Source organism: Tursiops truncatus, chromosome 9 (genome assembly GCF_011762595.2).
Source record: "Tursiops truncatus isolate mTurTru1 chromosome 9, mTurTru1.mat.Y, whole genome shotgun sequence".
In the NCBI taxonomy this organism is placed as follows: Eukaryota; Metazoa; Chordata; class Mammalia; order Artiodactyla; family Delphinidae; genus Tursiops; species Tursiops truncatus.
This window is the reverse complement of record NC_047042.1, coordinates 29948920-29973753: the sequence shown is the minus strand read 5'-3', so window position 1 is coordinate 29973753 and position 24834 is coordinate 29948920. Positions and strand designations below refer to the sequence as shown.

At 41.8% G+C, this 24834-nt stretch overlaps 1 protein-coding gene across 5 annotated transcripts in view; it reads left to right on the top strand.

Annotated features, from left to right (window-relative positions):
- Position 1: 1 nt before the first annotated feature.
- ABCB1 (ATP binding cassette subfamily B member 1) overlaps positions 2–24834 on the top strand; it is a 102031-nt gene continuing 77198 nt past the window's right edge. The window contains exons 1-4 of one of the 5 annotated variants that reach the window (XM_073809622.1): positions 2–371; positions 525–598; positions 5919–5979; positions 15041–15212. In XM_073809622.1, the coding sequence (XP_073665723.1) occupies positions 357–371; positions 525–598; positions 5919–5979; positions 15041–15212 (322 nt within the window). In that variant the 5' untranslated portion in view covers positions 2–356. The remainder of the gene's footprint in view (positions 372–524; positions 599–5918; positions 5980–15040; positions 15213–24834) is intronic. The other 4 variants (XM_073809621.1, XM_073809619.1, XM_073809618.1 and 1 more) reach the window with 4 other exon arrangements.

The following is a 24834-nucleotide window of genomic DNA, read 5'->3' as shown; positions in this document are numbered from 1 at the left end:
TTTGCGGGAAGGGTGCGCTGTCCAATTTCTTGAGCTGGGTCCCTGTGGGAAGAGGGCTTCGGAGGAGAGGGAGGGGGAGATTCCACTTGGCAAGTCCAAGGGGACCAAGTGAGGTGAGAGTTATTCTCAGTCGGGGAGCTCCTGGGGCACCCCAGCCCCTAGTTTTCGGTGCTAGCCACGCGTCCTGGAGTTTGCTGCCCAGAGCCCGCAGAGACAGCGCGGTGTCGGAAGCCGGGCTCCGAGCCTGCGGGCTGGTGGACGGCGAGGCGAACCACCGGGAGGCAGAGCCGCAGTGGAGGCGGGCGAAGTCCGGGCTGCGCCGCACCCCTGCAACTCTGCTCGCCTGCGGAGGCTGGATGCTGGGCGCGGAGGCAAGTTTCTGCGGGGACCATCGCGCCTGCGAGCGGCTGGAGCATCAGGGCGAGCGCTCCGCCCTTCCGTTCCTCGCGCGGGACTCAAGTTCAGCCTCACCTCTGCCTTCCGCGGATCTTGCGTTTGGCTAATCCGTTGTGGTTTCTCCTCAGGTCGCGATGGATCTTGAAGAAGGCCGCAGTGGAAGTGCAGGGGGGGAGAACTTCTTGAAAAAGGACAAGAAAAGGTAGTCTGTTTAATTTTCAAACTTTACATGGCTTGAGAGATTTGGGAAATTTGTTTCTAGCCTTCAGCACTGAAATAAATGATCAGCTGCTGCTGCTGCTGCTGCTGTTTATCTTAAATGCAAGCAGCTGCAGAAGTTCGCTGGCTGAGTTGAGCACAGCGTTTGCATGGTGAGCTTCTACCTCAGCTTTCTGGTCCCATACAGGCCAGTGCTCATTTTCTTTTCGGTGTTTTATAACCTGCTTTACAAGTGATGTTGGTCGCCGACGAGCCTGAACCATGTGCTTCTTGTGTTCTGCTTTGTGGTCCTTCGTTCCTTCTGGTAAAACAGTCACATAAACATTGCATGTGTGTGGCATGGCAGATGGGACAGAAGGCCACAACTGCATTTAAGCATTTTTTTAATTTTAAGGCAATGAATAGCTGACCCTTGTAGAAGAAATTGTGAGAGGAGTGTACTACCAAAGAAGTTACTAGAATGGTGTGAAATTATCCTGATTATATATAGAGTTGGTACTGTAACCACATAGGGAAGATAACTATCTTAAGTGAATTTTGATCACAGTGCAGTGTCTGTACATGAAATTTAAAATTTTGCTCAATAAGCTTTTTGTTAGTAATAAATTGTAAAATAAAACAATTTAGTAAATATATTAATATTACTAGAAACCAAGCTTTTCAGTGTGAAAGAAAAGGAATACAAATGTGGTCATTAAATAAGCTTTTTAAAAACAATGTTAAATTTGAATTAGAAACTTCAGTGTGATTTCATCATTTTTTTAAATAGTTCAGTTTCTGTCCACTGAAAGGAATAGTGGCAAATTGCACACGTAGTGTCAGATCTTGGTTTCTCAATATCGTTCATTACAAAAAGAATCTGCGCCCCATAGAGAAAGGGCTAATACCAATTGAGTCTGAGCCTGGAGTAGCTTTGTAGTACCTGAAAACAGTTAGTGGAGTTCAGGGCGGTTGTCAAAAAGGACACAGGTGCTGGCTTGAAGGGGCTTCCACTAGCCGAATCTGGGACAGTTTGAGCGTCAAAAAGAATAATGACTGTACTCGACTGTGAAATACTGAATAAATGAATTCTTAATAAAATTATGAGAGGAGGAGGAAAACTAAGGGTGAGACAAGTAGAGAGAGAGAGAGAGAGAGAAACTTCTTTACAGAAAAATGCCAGCTATCATATTGAAACCTGCATTGTTACAATTGATTCGGGCAAGGATTGTTAATGGATCCTAAAGCACTCAGAGAAAGGCTGAATCTAAGAATTAGCCACAATTCTTAATTGGAAAAAGGAAAGTGTGGTTTTCCAGTGGAGAGATTTTGCAGTTAGGAACCTTAACCAAATGATCAGACCTGGCCTGGCTCATGGTGGAATAGACTTTAGTGACACAGCACCACCACGAAGTAGGTTTGCAAATCATTCAGTGAATCCAATGAAGCTTCCAGACTAATGCTGTCCAATAGAAATATAATGTGAACCACATTTGTAATTATTAAGTTTCTAATAGCAACATTTAAAAAGTAAAAAGAAACAGGTGAAATTAACTTTGAAAATGTATTTTAGGGATCCAAGTATATACAAAATATTATCATTTATACATGTAAACAGAATTATTAACAAGAGGGTTTACATTCTCTTTGTCATACTAAGTCCTCAAATCTGGGTATTTCATACTTACTGCACGTCTCAGTTTGGACTAAGTCTGAAACAGCCATATCCAAGATGTGGGACATTTTATAAGACATCTGTTTTTGTTCCTATAAAAAGTCAATGTTTGGTGGGGGTAGGTGGGGAGGAGGACTTCTAGATTTAAAAGAGAGACTAAAGAGACAATACCACCAAATGTGATGTGTGAGCCTTTATTACATCAGTTCCAAAAAAGGAAAAACCTATAGAAAACATTCTTGGAAATTTTCAATGTGGATTGGATATGAGATGGTATCAAATTGCTGTTAATTTTATTATATGTGATCATGGTAGGAAAATGTATGACGTGCCATGATGTTTGCAGCTTACTTTCAAATAGTTCAGCAAAATTTTAACAGTTATAATATATATTTTGTTATGCAGATAAAGAAAATATGGTCAAAATGTTCACAGTTGTTGAATCTAGGTGAATTTTTTATGGGTAGTCTTATTACTGTTCTTTAGATTTTTTTTGTTTATTTGAAAACTTGCATAATAAAAAACTCCCAAATAAACAAAAAGAAAATAGATTACAAAGAGTGGAAGGTAGATATTTCCCGTTTTGTTCTTGACTTTTAAACTTGGTATCTTAAACAACTACGTATTTTTGACACAAACACTTAGGGATATTGGAGTAAGAAGTATTAAGGGTATGTGGAAGGAAATGATAGACATTTGACAGGTTGGTGGTTTCCAGAGGTGGAGGAAAGGGGGGCAAAATGGGTGAAGGGAGTCAAAAGGTACAAGTTTCCAGTTATAATATAAGTCATGGGGACGTAATGTACAGCGTGGCAACTATAGTTAATAATACTATATTGCATATTTGAAAGTTGCTAAGAGAGAAAATCTTAAAAGTTCTCATCACAAGGAAAAATATTCTATGACTCTGTATGATGACAGATGTTAACTAGACTTAACTGTGGCGATCATTTCACAATATATGCAAATATCAAGTCATTCAGATTTGATACAGATCATACAGATGTAGGTGAACTGTGCAAGTAGAACCTGGAAGACTGCTGAACCAGTTAAGTCTTGCAGTGCACACTTTATAATTCAGGCGTAACACACCAGACAATTTGTACACCTGAAACCAATACAATGTTGTATGTCAGTTATACCTCCACTTTTGAAAAAGATGTTCAATAAATATTTGTGGGACATTTATTTATATTCTTCAAAACATAAAATAGAGTCCATATTTTGAAAAACAGAAAAAAGATTCGTTTGAGCCTGCACATGCCTTCATTTTATTGCTGATTCTTATCATGGCCTATAGACATTTTTTTTCAAACTAGAAATTTTTTTTTTTTTTTTTTTTTTTTTTTTTTTTTTGCCGGACGCGGGCCTCTCACCGTTGTGGCCTCTCCCGCTGTGGAGCACAGGCTCCGGACGCGCAGGCTCAGCGGCCATGGCTCACGGGCCCAGCCGCTCCACGGCATGTGGGATCCTCCCGGAGCAGGGCACGAACCCGTGTCCCCTGCATCGGCAGGCAGACTCTCAACCACTGCGCCACCAGGGAAGCCCTAGAAATTGTTTTTTTTGGTTAAGTAGCTCTTAGTAAATTGTGCTCACCATTACTGATTTTAATCTGTTCTTAATAAAACTATATATTTAGATATATATATAGTCTATTGAGTTTTGAGCAGTTTTATTGAGATATAATTGACCTACAACACCATGTAAGTTTAAAGTGTATAGCGTATGGTTTGGCTTATAAATATTGTGAAATATTACCACAACAAGTTTTGCTAACGTCCATCATCTCATATAGATAAAAGAAAAATTTTTTCTTATTGTGATGAGAACGTTTAGGATCTACTCAACTTTTATATATATGTGTATATATATATCATACAGCAGTGTTAACTGTAATCATCTTCTTGTACATTACATCTCCAGTACTTCTTTATTTTATAACTGGAAGTTTGTACCTTTGGACCAGCTGCCTCTCATCCCCTCTCCCCCCTCTAATAACCATAAATCTTATTTCTTTTTCTGTGAGTTTTTTTAAAACTATATTTGAAATTATAAAGAAGCACGTGGCTTTGCTAATAGGTATAATGCTTGGGTAGTAGTACCATTTGGCATATTTGTATTTGTTAAGATTCTTTATTAAAATGAGGCTTGATAAGCGACTTTTGCCATTTGTCAGCACTGTGTTTGAGCGGATGGGGATAAATGAGTCTTCTAGGAGGGGTGAGAGTCAGTTTATATGTGCATTTGCTTGCAATGCAGCGTCTCAGAATTCTGAGGTTGCACCAGATAGCCTGGTGTTTGGGAGTTAGACTTTGCAGTTTCAATCTTGGCCTTGTTCTAGCTGTGTGACCTTGGACAAATTAGTTAACTCTTCTCACCTGCAGTTCTCTTGTCTTTAAAGGAAGGACAAAAATGTGCCTGCCTCACAGAGATTAAGATTAAATGAGCTCCTGTATGGGAAGTGTTTACTTAGCCAGTGTCTGGAACATTATAAATTCTTCAGAGTAGCTGCAGTTTTAGAGAATGAAAAAATAAATAAAAAGCTTAGAGCTAAAACTCAATTATGTATGACTATTTTTTTTCCTCTCATCCTGATTCCAGGGATACTGAAACCACACCTTTACTGGGAATAGGGTGGAATCAAATCTGAAGAGTTATGTTTGTGTATTTTGTGTGTTTTTATGTTCCTCGAACCTCACTCCAAAGCCAAATATGGGGTAGACGCTGGATTCTTTTTTCTTTAGAAGTTGCTTCAACTCTTTGACTTTGCTTAGCTAAAGAACAAAGATGCATTTACTTTTTGAACTGGAAAAGCTGTGTAAAAATAATGTAATTCTTCCCTGAAATAGTCTTTCTTTTATAAATATGAAAATGTAGATGCGGAGGCTAGTTTTGGTTGGTTTGCTTTCACATGCTGGGTGGCAGTTACATAGAATAGAAAACTAGTTACAGAGTTTTGAATCTGCGCTCAAAATACTTGACCTTCCTGTCTCTGCCTGAGGACCGCTTTTGTGCAGTTTACAAACCATCTTTTTTGGTGGCAGGTTTTCTAGGTTGCGTTTATTGCCTTAATGGTCCATTTAGGGCTCCAGACATCTTTTCAGAATTAGATTTACTCAAGGCAAGTGATTTAATTACCTTTCTCAGGGTAATTTACGCCCTGCATCTGTTTGCCGCTCCTCTCCGCTAGGTAAAGGGAATGATTAAGGATAATATCCAGGTAGATAGACTAGCTCTCTGCTGCTAGAATTACTCAGGTGATAATTAAGGGGATTAACTCTGGAGAGCATGAATGATTTTCTAATTAGAAGAAAAACAGGAAGCTCTCCTTTTTTAGTATTATTTTTTCTCATTGCAAAAGTCTTGTGTCTCTGTGTATTCACCATAGAAAATTAGGAAATACCAAAGGCACAAGGAAGAAAATATTTTGGTAGAAATCTCAACACCCAGTGATAACCGCATGTATAGATTTCTAAGGTATATGTAAACATACTTAAACTTCATAAATGGGATCGTATTATAACCTGTTTTTTTAATAACATTGTAGACATGTTTCTTTGTCCTATTTGTTATTAAATATAAGCTCTATGTTAATTGGGTAATTAAAGATTTATATAGTTTTTAAAGTTTTATGTAATTCTATTGCTAGGTTTTTCAGTAAAAAAGATGAGAAGAAAGAAAAGAAACCAACTGTCAGTACTTTTGCAGTGGTGAGTTTGAATGTATTCACTATTCAAAGTGCTTTGGAAATTTGACTTCTCCTGATCTAGAAATGAGGTATTTCATCTGGTATAATACTTTCTTGGACAGACATTTGTTTGTATTTGTTAATGGAGAGGTAAAATGAATTCGTTTAATTTAGTTTGTTTTCAGGGGAATGCCAGTCATAACTTGCTGTGTACCATGAGCCTCCAGACTCACCCTTCCTAGCCTGGATTTCAGTATTCTCCTAGTTAGTTATGTCGCCAGTGATATGTTACCTATGCAAGCACTTCTCCCAGTGATGGTCTCAGCCATCTAGATAGAGGAAACCAGCCACGTGAAGTGTGGATCGAAGAAAGAACGGGGTGCCCTGTCTACAAGGGCCGTAATCCTGGCAGGTTTGCGGTCAAAGTCCCAGACACTCATATAATAGAAGTTAGCAATGGATTATTTATTACTATGACTTAGTACATGGCATTATTCTTCTGTGCTGAATAACTGAAAATCTGGAATTTGAAAACCTTACTATAATTAATTATCTTATTTTCTGGTTTCACGGAATATAATTAATTCTTTATCTTATTTTCTGGTTTCACAGTAGCTGCTTAGAAGCTTTTCTTTAATCAGATGGTCTCTCTCTACCTGGATCCTTTTTTTTTTTCCCCCTGAGAATGCAGATGTAGGTGAACTGTGTAAGTAGAACCTGGAAGACTGCTGAACCAATTAAGTCTTGCAGTGCACACTTTATAATTCAGGCGTAACACACCAGACAATTTTAAAATGTGTGTGTGTGTGGGGGGTAATCCATCTTGTAAAATGAATATTAGTAAATTGAACAAGAAAATGCTTATAGGCAGGAAAAAAGTGTTGCCTTTTACACCGAGCACTCTGGTTATCTTATAAGAACTTCATCTTCCTGCACTGCAGTTGCTCTTGCTGAAGTTCCACCTTTGAGTCTGTTTCCACTCTCTTTGGAATTTTGGGGAAATGAGGCTATGCACTTGGGTCATTCTCAGAAGGACTACTTGAATAATCAAGTGACAGTTTTTATTTGTTTTAGAGTTCATTCTTATATTCTTGTACTAAAAGAAGCTTTGATGTTAAAATAGGGTTTATTGCCAAGACTAAATTTCCGTTCTATCCTTTGGAGACCAAAATATTTCTGTCTTTTGTAATTTTGTTTTACAAGTAACTTAAATTGAAAAAATCAGTCTTATGTTTTAGAAAACTTAACAGACCTAATATATAGAAGTAATACTATCAATACAATTGTGCCCACAAAAGAATAAACATCTGGAGTTTGAAGGCTAATAATTATAACATAAATACAGCTCTTTATGCCATGTGTTGCACTAAGTACTTCCTATATGAACGCATTTAATCTTTACAACTCCCTTGAAGATAGATACTACTATTATTCTAATTTTACAGATAGAGAAAGTGAGGTGAGACTTACTAACTTGCCCAGGAATCCTCAGCAGGGCCAAGATTCAGACCTAGGAAATTCATGTTGTAAATCACAGCGCTCAGGATGGCATAGAAGGAATATGTTCTAAGTCTTTTGAGGAAAAGCTGTACTATTTAAATGGCGCTTTCTCATGCCTTTTTCTTGAAGAGCTGACATAGTTAACTGTGAACTTGTGTATAAAACGCATATAGACAGGGTCATATTAAGAACATTTAACAGTAAAATGCTGATGCTGTTGGCATTGCTGATGCATAAAAATTTCCAGCTAAGACAAAAACTGATATGTGTTGGGGGTTTCCAAGAACCCCAGGTTTGATGATTCACTTGGAGGACTCACAGGACTCGGCATATTGCCATACTCGTGGCTAAGATTTACAGCAAAATCGGCAATGGGCAAAGGAAAGAGGGAGAGGTCCAAGAGAAGCCCCCAATGTCTTGTCCCAATGGAGTCAACTTTATTCCCCCAGCAATGAGCTGTGACAACACGTGTGAAATGCTGTCTGTCAGGAGAGCTCATTAGAGACTCAGTGCCCAAGGGTTTTTGACTGGGGGCTGATCACATAGGCGCAGCGTGTACCAAAATTCCAGACTCGCAGAAGGAAGGCAGACCTTCAGCATAAAGCACATTGTTTGTACAAATAGTTTGGCCACTTTTGTCAGTTAGGGTGATGGTTACTCTCCCCAAAATCCAAATTCTAGATGCCAGCCAAGGGCTAACCTTGAATGCAGTCTCAGGCTTGCAGCGTTCACTGTTTTCTGTACGCCATCCCTGTTAACTTTTTTCTAGTAGAAGACTTTTTGGCAGTCTTGAGAAAATGATGAAAAAGAGGTAAGGAATAGATTCAGATTTTTCTACTGGCCTTTATTTTATTTCTGTCAGGCTTTGTTTCAACGTTTACAGAAATACAAAATAAAATCTAAAACAAGTGAGGAAACGGGACAACTGGAAATTGGGGCGGGAGCGATACAAGTTGGGCTACACGTCTTACACAAAGCGCTCCTTAAAGGTTAAACACCCTTGTTACAGATTCAGCTCTGATCTTTCCACTTTATGTATCTTATTGAAACATTAATTTTTTTTCTAAATAGAGAATAGGTGGCAATGTTAAGTGCTTCCTCTGTGCCAGGCATCTGTTAAGCACCCATGTGTATTATTTAACTTCATCCTCACAGTGACCCTGTGATGTAGGAACTTGTGTTATTCTGATGGTCCAGATGATGAAACAGACTCAAGAGAGGTTTAAGCAATGTATTCAGTCACACAGTCACATAGCTAGTAAGGGGAAAGGCCCAGAATTTTGCCAAGATCTGCTTACTCTACGTCCAGAGCTTTTAACAACGTTAATCCTTTATGATAGTATATGGTTGGTTAACATTTTATTTCTCTGGAATTGAAGGGTTCTTTGTTGATGCTGTTGTTTTCCGGCCACTTGGTCATTCTTCACTGGAGACTTTACCACCTTGTTCAGTGTCTCCCTCTCCACCCGTGATACTCCTACTATCTTGGGTGACTTCTATGGTGTTATAAGGATAACCACTCTTTGACCTTCACAGCGGCAGTAATTTTTCCCTCCCCTTTATTCCAGCCACCCTCTCACATCCTGCACTTTGCTGTTGCTTGAAACTGTTCTACCTCCAAAGTACCATTTTGAAGCAGCCAGACTGAATTAGCCAGCCATCTCCTCTCTCTTCAATCTGCTTACTGTTTTCCTTGGACCTTGAGTCCCCTGACCCATCAGTTTCCCAATCAGCCCCTTCCTGTTTCCATTCCCTTTCTTTCTTTTTTTTTTTTTTTTGGTACGCGGGCCCCTCACTGTTGTGGCCTCTCCCGCTGCGGAGTGCAGGCTCAGCGGCCATGGCTCACGGGCCCAGCCGCTCCGCGGCACGTGGGATCTTCCCGGACCGGGGCACAAACCTGTGTCCCTGCATCGGCAGGCGGACTCTCAACCACTGCGCCACCAGGGAAGCCCCCATTCCCTTTCTTATCAGTTTAGAGCAATGGTCATCACTTTAGTGATACTCTTGCCCGAACTATAAACTTCCTTTCACCTGTCACTTGTCATGCCCAGCCCAGGCAAAATCAGCCATCTGCTTTCTTGGTGCCTGAACCCCGACGTCTGATTGGTGCTGGAGAAAAATCTCACGATAGGCTGTATCCCACACAGCAACCCTATTCCTTCTCTTCTCGCTGAGTATGTTAAAACTCTATTCAGATTTCCCACTTCTCCCCACCTAACCCCAACTCTTGGTGGATGACCTCTTTTTTTATTTCACAAACCAAATGGAAGCCACCTGAAAGAAGTTCCTCAGCTCTTCTCTCCCAGTCTAACAAACATACCTGTACCTGGATCAGTTGCTTCTTCCTTCCCTCCTATTGTAACAGGAAGCATTTGGTTCTTAAATCTAATCACCCACTTGAACACTGTATTTTGGCTTCTATATCCTCTGCCTTCTCAAGGACCTTACGTTATTATTATTACTATCCTTTCTCTTCTGTATCCTCAGTCTCTCCCTCTGAACTGGATCTTTCCAATTGGTATTTACAGGTCACCTGTCTTTAATGTCACTAATGCCCTCCTTAAAGCCATCTCCTCTAGCTTCACAAATAGGAGCTGCCTTTGCTCTCTCTCCAAATCACTTCTTAACGTATTATAATTTGGCTTCTCCAACACTCACCAAATGCAGTGGACAGTCTGTCCCGACCTTTAAGTAGCACCTGACCCTGTGTACCGTATTCATTCCTCTGTTTGCATCTGTGATGCCACAGTCTGCTCATTTTCCTCCCAGTTCTTCGGTTCTTTTCTTGTGTCATCTTTGCCTGTGAATTTAGAGTTCTCAACCCCTAATCCCAGGGGCCAGTGATAGTGTTGGCAGCTCTCTAGTTTCACGTGACTGCTTCCAAATTGTTTTCATGCAAAACTCCATCCCTGTTTGAGTTTGGTTCTGGACAGTTATAATATCTTCTATCCATTTTCAGTGATACCCTCTACTGATTTCTAGTTACTTTTGCTTCTCCATTGAGGACCTTGTCGTTTGATTGCTTCTACTTCGTTCGCCTATGCTCTCATCATTCTTCTATTTTGGTAACCTTATTAATGCCTCCTAAGCTCCACATTCTTTGACCTCTTCAGTTCCAACAACCTTCATCCCTTCCTTCCTTTAGTAAATGACACTGTGGACAAAGACCTTTGGTTTATCATCCGGGTGGACTCCCACCTCTAACGCTGTAAACTCAAATGGATGTCTTCCACCCCCGCTTGTGATCCTTCTTGCTTGGCCATTGTTCCTTATTATCCATTTTTCGACATTGCGTATTCATTTTCTATTGCTGTCGGAACAAAATACCGCTAACTTAGTGGCTTAAAACAACACAAATGTATTGTCTTATAGTTCTGGGGCCCAAAGTCTCACTGGGCTAGTCAAGGTGCCAGCAGGGCTGGATTCTTCCGGAGGCTCTAAGAGAGAATCTATTTCCTTCCTTGTTCAGCTTCCACAGGCTTCCTGCCTTCTTGGACTCGTGGCCCCTTCCTTGCTTCACTCCACCCTCTTGCTTAGCATTTCTCCTACTACTGACTCTGATCCCCCTGGCTCCCTCTGATAAGGACCCTTATGATGACATTGGGCCCACTTGGGTAATCCAGGATAGTTTGCTCATCTCAGTATCCTTCATGTCTGCAGAGTCATTTTTGCCACGTGAGGACACATTCACAGGTCCCTGGGGATAGGACGTGCACGTGCTTGGAAGCCGGAGCATTTTTCTGCCCTCCTATACCTGGTCAAGACTTCACTCTCTCAACCACTGTCTTACCTCCTAGTTGCCCTCCTCCATGTTTGCGCTTCTAAAACTTATTCTACCCACAATAGCCACATCAGATCACCTCCGTTCCATCCTTCAAACCCTTGAATGCCTTTCCTTTACGCTTAGATGGGAAGTTGACAGTAAAACCAAACTTCCTCCTCTGGCTATACAATACCCTCCATAATCTGACCTCTGTCTCACCTCTGATTTCACGGCAGGCAGATCTCCTTCACCCTCTTCTTGCCACAGTGGTAATTGTGTTTGGTCCTTGAAACCCTCTGAGCTTGTATTCATCCCAGGACCTTTGCATTTGTTCTTTCTGCCTGGAACCTCTGTCCGTAGATTATCACATGACTTTTTCCTTCCTGTCACTGAGGACTGAGCTCAGATGTTGCCTTTTCATAGAGACTTTCCCTGCCCAGCCAGTCTGAGCCCACTGGTGCTTCCTGTCACTGTGGCACACCACCCTGTGTGATATGTCTTCTGAGTACTTAACCACTGTCTGATTTCTTGTTTACGTTTGTCTTCTTTCTGAATCTAAGCTCCATGAGGGCAGGTGGTTTTGTGTGATTCCTTCCTTGCTGTGCTCCAAGTGCCGAGAACCGTGCCTGGAACTTTAATAGGTACTTAGATATTGAATGAATGTTGAATGTGTCTATTCCCTCTTGTACTGTTTGCATACTAGTAAAATGTAATGTAAGTTTTATGAGGACAGGTAGCTTGTCTTACTCAAGCTACCTGTCCTCATAAAGCTTGTCTTACTAGGTACTTGTGCCAGTACCTAGAACCAAGCTTGATCCGTATTTGGTGCTTAATAAATATCTTTTTTTTTTTTTTTTGCGATACGCGGGCCTCTCCCCATTGTGGCCTCTCCCGTTGCGGAGCACAGGCTCCGGACGCGCAGGCTCAGCGGCCATGGCTCACGGGCCCAGCCGCTCCGCGGCATGTGGGATCTTCCCGGACCGGGGCACGAACGCATGTCCCCTGCATCGGCAGGCGGACTCTCAACCACTGCGCCACCATGGAAGCCCCTCCAAATTGTTCTTAATCCCACTCATTATTTCTTGCTAGATGATCTTGTCCACGCCCATGACTTCTGCTACATACGCTAGTGTCACAAAAGTACTCCTCAAACTGAATTTTCTCCTCGTATGCCTGGATGGGCATGAAACAGGACCAAATGAGATTTCTCTGCCCCTTCTCTGTCCCCTTCCCCCATATCTTTGCCGATTCTGGTTTGCCTTGTCTCAGTGAAGGGTCCTTCTTGGTCAGTTAGCTTCTTCGTGCTGCTTCTATACCTCGCACCCCAAGCTTGGGAGACCCCAGTCTTCTCTGGGCACACTGTGATCGTTCTTGCCTCAACTTAGCGTCCTTTCTGGTTGGAATGCCTTCCTCCTTGCTTTTAAGCCCTTGCTAAACTGCTAAAGCTGGGAGGAAGCATCACCTCTATGAAGCTTTTCCACAAAGGAGGCAACGACCCATTCGCTCAGTTTTGTATCTGCCCTACACTGTATATACCATGCTGTCAAGGCATGCAGAATAGATATTGAATATACTTTTTTTGCTTTGCCTCCATCCTTTAAACACTCTGGAAGCAGGAGTTGTAACTTTGGTATTTATTTCTGGCTTTTTTCGGTCATTGAGTAGGCATTTAGTAAATATTTATATTCATGGCCTGCTTGCTTTTATTATAATAGCCAGTGTTAGTTTTCGAGGTAAAATGTCCTTGGGGTTGGTGATGAGGGGAAATCCTTGTGTATCAACCATCTTCTCTTCCTCTACTGAGGAATTTGATACTTTGTCCATTTTATAGTCTCTGATAGAAGATACTAGATACTAAATGGTTTCTGCTCATCTCTAACTCCTTTTTTTTCTTTCCTTAGGCGGATGAATGCTTAGTTAAGACAAAGTAAATAGTGGCAAAATTTAGCCTGTGTTTCAATGAAATACGACAAAAAGGCAAAACATGTTCTCCCTTAAAGGTTTTAATTTGTAAATAGGATGTTTTTAGATTATGGAAAATACGTCATTAATTTAAGCTCATTTGATTACAAATCCTTCTTTCTTTCCTTCCTTCCTTCCTCCCGCCCCCCCCTTCCTTCCCTCTCTTCTTTCTTTCAATTTGCCTGCAGTTAAAGAGATTATGCACATCTGTACTGGTCTCTGGGAAGCATGCATCTAACTCATTCCTTTCCTCTTCCTTCTTACTATGGAGACCTAATTACATTAACATCATTTCACATTTGTGCTAATGCTGTTAGGCAGCAGATCTTTGACCCAAGCCACTTTTTTAAAGCCACAACACATGTTTCCTCAATGGTGATTTTTCTGGGTTGAAAAATCTTGAGCTGAAAAGTCGCTTCCATTCTTGGAAATCAGAGTCACAAATGCTGCCTTTCTGTTATTGTGTCATTATAGATTTTTGTAATTTCCCAGAATGTCCTATGCTTCTCATGAAACCCGCATATGTAAGAGAAGAAGGCAGATGAAATCTGGCATGTTCAAGGTGGTATGGCTGTAAATTGGTGCAGCCACTATGGAAAACAGTATGGAGGTTCCTCGAAAAACTACAAATAGAACCACCATATGATTCAGTAATTCCACTATTGGGTATAGATCCAAAGAAAAGAAAAACACTAATTTGAAAAGATATATGCATCCCAGTATTCTTAATAACATTATTTACAATTGCCAAGATATGGAAGCAAACTAAGTGTCCGTCAACAGATGGATGGATAAAGATGTGGTACACACACACACACACACACACACACACACACACAGTGGAATACTACTCAGTCATAAAAAAGAATGAAGTTCTGCCATTTGCAACAACATGGATGGATCTAGAGTGTACTATGCTTAGTGAAATAAGTCAGACCTGAGAAAGACAGATACTGGATGTTATCACTTACATGTGGACTCTAAAATATACAACAAATAAATATACCAAACCAAAAACCGACTCACAGATACAGAAATCAAACTGGTGTTATCAGTGGGGAGAGGGAAGGTAGGAGGGACGAGATAGGGGTAGGGGATTAAAGAGGTACAAACTACTGTGTATAAAATAAGTAAGCTACAAGGATGTATTGTACAAACACAGGGAATATAGCCAATATTTTATAATAAGTTTAAATAGAGTATAATCCATAAAATTGTTGAAGCACTGTTGCACACCTGAAACTAATATATTATAAATCAACTAAACTTCAATTTAAAAAAGAAGACAGACTGAGTCCAATATAAAGAAGAAGGTCAGAACTCAAAAAAAGAAACAAATGCCTATTTCTTTTCTTTTCTTTTTTTAAATTACCTCAATACATTTATTTTTATTTATTTATCTATTTATTTATTTATTTTTGGCTGCATTGGGTCTTCATTGCTGTGCGTGGGCTTTTCTCTAGTTGCGGCGAGCGGGGGCTACTCTTTGTTGCAGTGCATAGGCTTCTCATTGCAGTGGCTTCTCTTGTTGCAGAGCATGGGCTCTAGGCGTGTGGGCTTCAGTAGTTGTGGCACGCAGGCTCAGTAGTTGTGGCGCACAGGCTTAGTCGCTCCGTGGCATGTGGGATCTTCCCGGACCAGGGCTTGAACCCGTGTCCCCTGCATTGGCAGGCGGATTCTTAACCACTGTGCCACCAGGGAAGTCCCAAATGCCTATTTCTAATTAGGTTATCAGACCAACGTGGTCGCAGTAGTAGTCTGAGAACTGTTTAGATTTCAGATATATTTGGAAAGTAGAGCTAATCATCCATGAAATTGTGCTAATTGTTCCTCTTCTCTGTGTTTTCTCATTTTTTAGTTTCGCTATTCGAATTGGCTTGATAAGTTGTATATGGTGTTGGGGACTGTGGCCGCCATCATCCACGGAGCCGGACTCCCCCTCACGATGCTGGTTTTTGGAGACATGACGGATAGCTTTGCAAATGCAGGAAATTTAGGAAACCTGACTATTTCACAACTAACTAATGGAAGTAAGTATTGTTTGCTGTACTGATTTTGTTGGAATCTTTGCAGAAATATCATTCGCTCAGAATGAAGTTTGTGGAGCCCTTACTAAATATGCACTAGTGTGTTCAGTGCTGTGGAGGGGTCTGAGCTATAGTTCATATTTGTAATGAATCCCAGAAGATAATATTCACAAGCATTAGAGTATACAGTGGAAGTGCTGGTAGAGATATGTAGAAAAAGAGAGAGCTCTGTGAAGTCAGAAATATCCCAGGTAGTTTCAGGAAGAGGTATAGGAGCCTAATCTGGACTTTGAATGATAACTAGGAATCAGTTGCGAGATTCTCTGACATATTAGACGTGGGTATAAGAGACAGGAGTTTAAGATGATTCAATAGTTTTTAGCTGGATAAACTGGATGCAGCTATCATCAGTTGAAATGAGGAAGATGGAGGGGAGAGTATTTTGGCAGTAAACACCAGAAATTTAATTTTGGACATTGCCACAGGTTAGGCTCTTTGTTTTTTTAAAAGCCATTTATTTATTTATTTGGTTGCACCAGGTCTTAGTTGTAGCTTGTGGACTCCTTAGTTGTGGCTTACAAGCTCCTTAGTTGTGGCATGTGAACTCTTAGTTGTGGCATGCATGTGGGATCTAGTTCCCTGACCAGGGATCGAACCCAGGCCCCCTGCCTTGGGAGCTTGGAGTCTTACCCACTGCGCCACTGGGGAAGTCCCAGGTTAGACTCCTTGGAAACATGAAAATGGAGAAATGGGGACAAGAGAAGGGGTGTGTGTGTGTGTGTGTGTGTGTGTGTGTGTTTTAGGATGAGAGAAATAACAGCTTGTTTGTATGCTAATGGAAATGATCCAAAAGAGAGGAGAAAGTGATGCTCTGTGAGAAAGGAAAGAAATTTGAGTGATATCCTTGAGAAAGGATGGAATCTTATGCTCAAGATGGAATACTTGCTTGAGGTAGGAGCACAAATAGTTCACCCACAATAACGGGTGGGAAGAGAGAGTATTTGAGTGTCAATGCCCAAAGGTGGGTAGACGAGGACATGAGAATTTGTGGAACTTTTCTTCCGATAACTTCAGTTTTTTCAGTCAAATAAAAAGTAAGACATTTGGCTGAAAAAGAAAGGAGATGGAAAACAAGTTTATGGGGATTCCCTGGCAGTCCAGTGGTTAGGACTCTGCGCTCTCACTGCTGAGGGCCTGGGTTTGATTCCTGGCTGGGGAACTAAAATTCCATAAGCCTTGTGGCATGGCCAAAAGAAAAAATTAAAACAAGTTTCTTAGGAGGGTGAGAAAGTGAATGGACTAGGGTGTCCCGCACACACACTTTCACACTCTCGAACTTGATTGAGGAGGGACTGGTTGATAGCTGTGAGCTCCCAAGTCACCTTTGGTCAAGCATACCCGAAGACTTACAGCCTGTTGTGCAGTCGAGGGTAGAAACCTTGATAAGGCCTGTTTGAGAACACACGGGAGAATACAGTGATGTAGCTTTTGCATAAGTCTCTGATGAACACTCTGAATCCTTTCCCCCAGAATATATGCATGCCAGTTAATAGGCATGCCAACTGGGGGTGTTTATGGATCTTCTGATACCTGTCTGTGGATCCGGGGAGCTCTTTTTTGTGATTCTGAAGAGCACATTGTTTACCCTGAGGCGGGACTGCTTCAGTTCTGTGAAGACAGGTAATGAATTGGGCCAGAAAATTTTATAGTATGTTTGAGCTCTGTAAAATTCTTACGCATTTATCATGCCCCTTCATGGCATTCAAAGGGATCTGGCAAAAGATGTTGTTCTACGTTTGGACTGGCACCTTTCTTTCATACCGTTCACCAAAAGGAAGCACTTGGTGCTCTCTGAGTTCATTGGTTCCCAGGCATGCTATAATTTAGCAATACTCTTTGGAGTTGGTTCTCTCACTACTTTTCAGGGCTCTGTGGCAGCTCAGCTGACTTTATATGTACATCTGTGCCCATTCTTATCCTACCCACTTTTTATGAAATCCAGACACACACATTGATCTAACTGTGGGAGGTGTTCTACTTATTATGCTGTGCACCTGCATGCATTCCATGGAGGGCCAGCTGCTGAACTCAGCTGTGTTTATCAGGAAATATTGGGCTATTAACACAGCTGTTGAAAATTGGCCCAGTCTGGGAAGAGTAGACAATTACATGGCTGCCTGAAGCTAGCAGAGCTGAACTTGGATGGGCCAGAGTAGACTCACTTGTGCTGTGTGGATTGGTCTTCTTCAAAATTTATTTTCTATTTTTTAATTTAAATTTTTTTTTTTTTTTTTGCGGTACGCGGGCCTCTCACTGTTGTGGCCTCTCCTGTTGTGGAGCACAGGCTCTGGACGCACAGGCTCAGCGGCCATGGCTCATGGGCCCAGCCGCACCGCGGCATGTGGGATCTTCCCGGACCGGGGCACGAACCCGTGTCCCCTGCATTGGCAGGCGGACTCTCAACCACTGCGCCACCAGGGAAGCCCCTAAAATTTTTTTTATACAGTGTTTCATGATTACTTTCTATTTCCAGTTATTACAAAATACTGGCTATATTCCCCGTGTTGTACAATACATTCCTGACCCTGTCTTACACCCAGTAGTTTGTATCTCCCACTCCTCCACCCCTATATTGCTCCCACACACACTGGTAACCACTAGTTAGTTCTCTGTATCTGTGAGTCTGCTTCTCTTTTATTATATTTACTAGTTTGTTGTGGTTTTATTTATTTATTTATTTAATTTATTTTTGACTGTGTTGGGTCTTCGTTGCTGTGCGCGGGCTTTCTCTAGTTGTGGCTAGCGGGGGGGCTACTCTTCATTGCAGTGCGCGGGCTTCTCGTTGTGGTGGCTTCTCTTGTTGTGGAGCACGGGCTCTAGGTGCTCGGGCTTCACTAGTTGCAGCATGCGGGCTCAGTAGTTGCGGCTCGCGGGCTCTAGAGCACGGGCTCAGTAGTCATGGCGCACAGGCTTAGTCGCTCTGTGGCACGTGGGATCTTCCCAGACTAGGGCTCGAACCCGTGTCTCCTGCATCGGCAGGCGGATTCTTAACCACTGCGCCACCAAGGAAAGCCCTGTTGTGTTTTTTAGGTTCCACATATAAGTGATAATATCATACAATATTTGTCTTTCTTTGTCTGAGATTTCACTTATCGTAATGCCCTCCAAGTCCATGCATGTTGCTGCCAGTGCCAAAAGTTTGTTCTTTTCTGTAGCTGAGTAGTATTCTATTGTATATATGTACCACATCTTCTTTATTTATCTGTCAGTGGGCACTTAGGTTGCTTCCATATCTTGGCAGTTGCAAATAATGCTGCTGTGAACATTGGGGTGCATGTCTGACTAGTCTTTTTTTTTTAAAAAAAAACCAAGTGTGTTAACATATACATACATTATATCTCCATCACCCAGATGTTAATTGGCCTTTACTCTCATAAGAAAATAATTGATCTCTTTAAGTAGAAGTACTGACAATTACTATGTCTTGGTGTTTGTTACCTGGTCCACCTTTAGACATGTGAGATGGGCAGTAACCTGTCTTAGTTACCCAACAGCATACGTCAGTTCTCAGAACGGTCCAGCTGTGGAGACTAGCTCCTCCTAGGCCTCTGCATTAGCTCGTAAGCTGGTGGTTTGGACTGCATCTTCATAGATGTCCAGATCATAGGGTTTCCAACGGGGGGAGTAGTTGACGTTGCATTCCTTGCCAATCCTTCCCATTCAGCTCCCTCTTCCAATCTTGGGAAAATTTAGAGAAGTATTTGGAAGTTTTGTCTCTGTCTGTGTCACCTTCTTGAGAGGCACTGTATTCAGTGGTTAAAGTGCAGGCTCTGGAGTTGGACTGCCTGCGACTGAAACCCCACCTTTGCCCCACTTTTTAGTTAGGTTTGGGGAATTTTTTCATACTTTAATTTCTCATCTTCAAAAAAAGGTTGGATAACAATAGAACCTCCTTCATAGAATGGCTGTGAAAATTCACTGGATTCCTCATTGAAGGCTCATGGAAGAGAATTTAGTCATAAAAAAGTACTCAATGTTAATTATTGTTATTATTATCAACAGGAAACTCATACTTCCATGTTCCTCACAAATGAACCTTCATAACCTGCAGTGATGATATGGTTCCTTATCTCATTTCATCTTTATAGAGCTCTGTGATACTACCTCAGTTTTCATATTTGTTGAAAGGCATACTGCAAATCACTCAGTACCTGTTATAGATGTGAATTATCCCTTTCAGCAGCATTTCCTTAGGAACTATGGACTGCTAGGCAGGCCTATCGCGGAAGGCAACGGTCCTCAAACTATGGCCCGTGGGCAATATCTGGCCTCTTGCCTCTTTTTATGCCACTTGTGAGCTTAGAATGATTTTTACGTTTTTAAATCACTGGGAAAAATTAAAAGAAGAATATTTTTGTGACACATAAAAATGATATGAAGTTGAAATTTCAGTATCTATACATAAAGTTTTAATGGAACACAGCCATGCCCATTCATTTGAGTATGATCTGTGGCTACTTTCACAACACAGTGGTGCAGTAGAGTTGTTGTGACAGAGACCATATGGTCCACAAAGCCTAAAATATCATCTGATCCTTTACAGGAAAGGGTTGCCAATCTCTGAGGCAGGGTATTGAGTAGGGAGTTATTATCTTCGATCAGTCCACCAGTGAATATGTATTAAAGCATTCTGTGAGCCAGCCATGGTATGTGTCCTAAGTATTCATTCCCATCCCCCAAGAAATTTAGCATAATGGGCGGAATGGACAAGGGAGCCAACAAATGCAGTTGGATATGATTAGTGCTATGATACAGAGATACACAAACTACTTGGGAAGGAGAGGATGGGTGTCTGGCTCCATCTAGGAATCATGGCAGGCTTCCAAGAGGAGGTGATAACCAAGTTTGGTCAGATGGTACCTCTCTCATGCACAAAATAGACATGTTCTATGTGACAAGTGAAACCATTTAAAAACAAATATTAAAAAATACAGTTAATACCCTTCTCTCACCACCATTCCTGATTGCCACTCCCCTGTATATCCTTCTGTGTCTTTTCAAGGCTCCATGCTATCTCTGTTGTAATTTTTACCCTAGAACACTCAGTATCTTGTCATAAATGTGTTTGTAGATTCAGACTTCCAAATGTCCTGAAAGCTGCCTGGGTGAGGGGAGTAGATAGCAAAGGTTTTGATGCTGGTCCTGGAGCCGAGGGCAAATGAGCTCTCTGATGCTTCTGGTGGGAGGGCCAGCCTACTGGGGCCTGAGACACTCTCAGACCTTTCTTCTTGCCCTTCCCTGGGTAGAACCTCATGACCTCTCTGTGGGGTAGGCTAGGTACCAGAGCCTCCTTGTTGGACAGGAAGTATTCCTTGCTTCAGGAGACTTAGATTTGCTAAGGCTCTCGAAAGCCTCAGAGTTTTACACTAAACATAGGCTTAACTAGACAGTTTGAAAAACTTTTTGAGCAAGCAGATCCTTTTTTTTTTTTTTGGCGGTACGCGGGCCTCTCACTGTGTGGCCTCTCCCGTTGCGGAGCAACAGGCTCCGGACGCGCAGGCTCAGCGGCCATGGCTCATGGGCCCAGCCGCTCCGCAGCATGTGGGGTCTTCCCGGACCGGGGCACAAACCCATGTCCCCGGCATCGGCAGGCAGACTCTCAACCACTGCGCCACCAGGGAAGCCCCAGGCAGATCCTTTTATGCTGCTGTAATAGACCCCTCAAAGGCTTTCTCTTCTCCCAATGCCTTTCTCTGTTTATCAGACAGTGGCCTTCATTCTGTTCTTTTTGTTGTGGATCTGATTTCCCGACATCCTACTCCCTTTTATCTCTATCTTGTTAGGTTTTGCCTTTGCCTTAAAATCTCTGATGACTTGGGCCTTGCGAAGTCATCTGTGTGAACAGAACTCAACCACTGCTGAAATTCTGTAGTGTTCTGTGAATTCTCATCTTCCTCATGAGACTATTCACTGCCTGCACATGAGCCTGGATAAAGGTGCTTGTGATTTTAGACACGTTGTGTTAAAGATGACAAGTTGCGTACAAGTGTAAATGATATCCAGGCAGTTTAAGAAATGAGACTGAATCTTGGCATAAAGAATTGGACTAGAGATTTGACAACATTTGAGTTGAAGGAATGATAAATCTCCTGGGATAGGATATGGGGAAAAGTAAAAGGAATGGGGAGTTCTAAGCCTTGAGGAAGACTCAATTTTTAGCAGTAACTAAAGCCAATTTTTATTGAGCACTTAATACGTGCTGGGCACTGTTCTTAGTGCTTTACATATATTAACTCCTTTATTTCTTTCATGGACGTGAGGTTGATACTATTATTATCTATACGTTACAGATGAGGAAACCAGGGCCCAGAGGGTTGAGTATATTTAAGTTGCCTGAGGTCATAGAGTTAGTAATTAGTCAGTATTTGAACGCATGCAGACCAGTCCCAAGTCCATGCACTGAAGAAGACAGAGGGACACCCAGAAAGGAAGACAGTGAGGATTATGTGTTAATCGAGAAATGAAAGTACGTGAGGGAGATCTGCCGTGTCTCACTGTGGGTAACACCCAGAAGTACTCTTCACATAAACTCTTCATTATTTATTGTCTCTAATGGTTCAGTCGATGGTACATCCACATGAATGGCTTCTCTCTTTCTCCATAACTATATCATGGTTGGTTCTGTTTAACCTCCTACCAGATTGTGGGCTGAGGAATGGAACAAATGAGATACTCAAATTCTAGTACAAGTTAATAATTCAGAGAAAAAGGGGAAATGTGGAAATATATTTATAACTTATATTTATATAAGTAATATAAATATAAAAAAAGTAATATCTATATTTTGCTGCTTAAACTATGAGCATATAAATCATATGCAGATCTTGAATATGTGTTTCAAGACTTTGGTGTTGTAAACAGAAAACATTGCCGTCTCTGTCCTCAAGGCTAGCATTATGAGTATTCTCCAGACTAGAATGTTAGTTAATACTTCAGTTCTAAGTACTTCATAAAAATTTCTGTGATGGATGTTTTCTTTTCATTTGCTCAAGGCTTTCCTCTGCTGCTAACCATTTCATGGGAAAAATTCTGAGCGATAAATTTCTGGAAAATTGAGTACCAAATAATGACAGAATATTTAGAAGTATAGTGTTTTGTGTGGCAGCTTATTTATTTAATTATTTTTAAAATTATTGATTTCTTTCTTTGGCTGCCCCAGGTCTTAGTTGTGGCACGTGGGATCTTTGTTGCTGCGTGCGGGATCTTTAGTTGCCGCACGTGGGATCTTTAGTTGTGGTGTGCAGGATCTTTTAGTTGTGACATGCAGGCTCTTAGTTGCGGCATGCATGTGGAATCTAGTTCCCTGGCCAGGGATTGAACCCTGGGCCCCCTGCATTGGGAGTGTGGAGTCTTAACCATCAGGGAAGTCCCAGTGTGGTAGTTTATTTTTAAGTCTGAGTTAAAACTTAAAATATGACTAGTTTTTCTGGAATAGTAGTAGTAGTGTAGTATGGTCAGATTTTTTTTGTTTTTTTTGGTTAGTATTGGGGAAATGTTTCTTCGAGCCAAAAAGTAGATTAGTTAGGATGTACTCTCTACAATATATTATAAAAGTCAGCAAAAAAAAAAATGAAGATAGACAACACCTGACCCATTATAGGTGCTTAAGAAGTGCGATGAATAAATGAAAGACGGAATCACAGAATTCTGTAGGTGAAAAAGAGCCTAGAAAATTATCTGGCCCAAACCCATAATTTGATAGATGTAGAAACCAATGCTCAGGAAGTTGAGACAAAGTGACCAGAATGGAATTGCTTGTTCGTGGACAGAGCTGAGTTCCTGGGTCAGGAATCCTGCCTTTTATTCTGGTATTTTTCCCACTCTACTTGTGGTTTCAAACTCTGCCTAAAATTGAAGCAAACGCTAGTACTTTCCACTTGGTCTTTTCTCTGCCTAAGGTGCCATCCTGTAGACTTACGTATTGGTATATCAGGCAGGTCAGCCCCAAGGCACAGCTCTTCAGGCCAGTGTGAAAGCAGCACACGTGAGGTGACTGTGGCTCCCAGAGTCACCTCTGTCACGTGCAGTCAGCTCAACCACACTGTCAGGCAAGTGTCAGAGGGATTGATCTAGGCAGAAGGTCCAAATTCCGATTGCTTGTGTGTTTTTTTTTTTTAATTGGGGTATAATTGCTTTACTATGTTGTGTTCGTTTCTGCTGTACAGTGCCGTGAATCAGCTCTATGTATACATACGGCCCCTCCCTCTTGCATCTCCCTCCCGTCCCACCCACCTAGGTCGTCACAGAGCACGGAGCTGAGTTTCCTGTGCTTTATAGCATGTTCCTGCTAGCTATCTATTTTACATATGATAGTGTATATATGTCAGTCCTAATCCTCTTGCTTGTGTTTAATGGAGTTTCCTGCACAAGACTGGGAAAACTGGAATCCTAGCATTCTTGAGCTAGAATGGACCTTGAAGACCATTGAAAGCAGTGGTTTACTAATGTCTTTAATCAGGGAGTCCCTGGGTGTAAATTACATCTGTCATGGATGCTTGCCAGGTAAAACAGCAAGTTTGCGGCATGCGGGATCTTTTAGTTGCAGCATGCAGACTTCTTAGTTGCGGCATGTGAACTCTTAGTTGCGGCATGCATGAGGGATCTAGTTCCCCTACCAGGGATCGAACCTGGGCCCGTTGCATTGGGAGCGTGGAGTCTTACCCACTGGGCCACCAAGGAAGTCCCTTACTTGGTTTTAGAAAAGGCTTTCCTTACCCCAGGTAGTAGGGTAGTGGTCTGTTGTATCTCTGTTTAATTCTACAACACATGAGACGCATATACAAAATAAGAGAATGGTTGGTTGGAATATTTTCATAAATGGTCTGCATGTGTGGTAGCTCTGTGAAACCTTTGTACATCTTTGGGACAAGCTTGCGTACAGCAGATAGAGCAGGGTCTGCACCGAGAGTACAAAGATAAATGTACCCTCCTGTTCTCTAGGAGGTCACACCAATGGGAGTGGAAGGAGGAGATGGCTATAAACTATGGTATGTCTATTCTAGTGTTGATTTAGTAAATTGACTCGTGTGTCAGTTACTCTGGAATCTTGTCAGTCACCCTCTTTGGGGGTAAGCCACTTGGAAGGAGGTCATATTGAGCTCATTCATGGAGGAGAGGTCTTTTCCAGGAGCGAGATCGTGGTGAAAGGGTAGAGAGAGGGGAACGAATAAAGGCTTGGAGGAGGAAAGCTGTCATCACTTCTCTACTGCCTCTCGTCTTAGTATGTGAAAAGTAGTTTTTAGTCTAAAAGGGCGGAGCTTAGTCTCATGAAATTTAAGCAAAATATTTTGTCGTGTCCAGTTTCCTCTCTAGTCCCCAAGGGCAAAGGCTTCAGGAACACAACAGTCAAGCAGAGACTTGGGCACTGTTTTCTTTTATGCTGCAGCTCCCCCGACCCCGACCCCGAGATGGTGACTGTGCAATTCCCTGGCTGCTGGGATGAGGTGAAAGGTGTGGGGTTAAAAGTCATCTGGAAAGTCGTTGTGTGACTTATTGTGGCAAGATTACAAAGGGACCAATAGGACATGTGATGGATCCTGGACTTTATCCTTCGTGCAGTGGACTG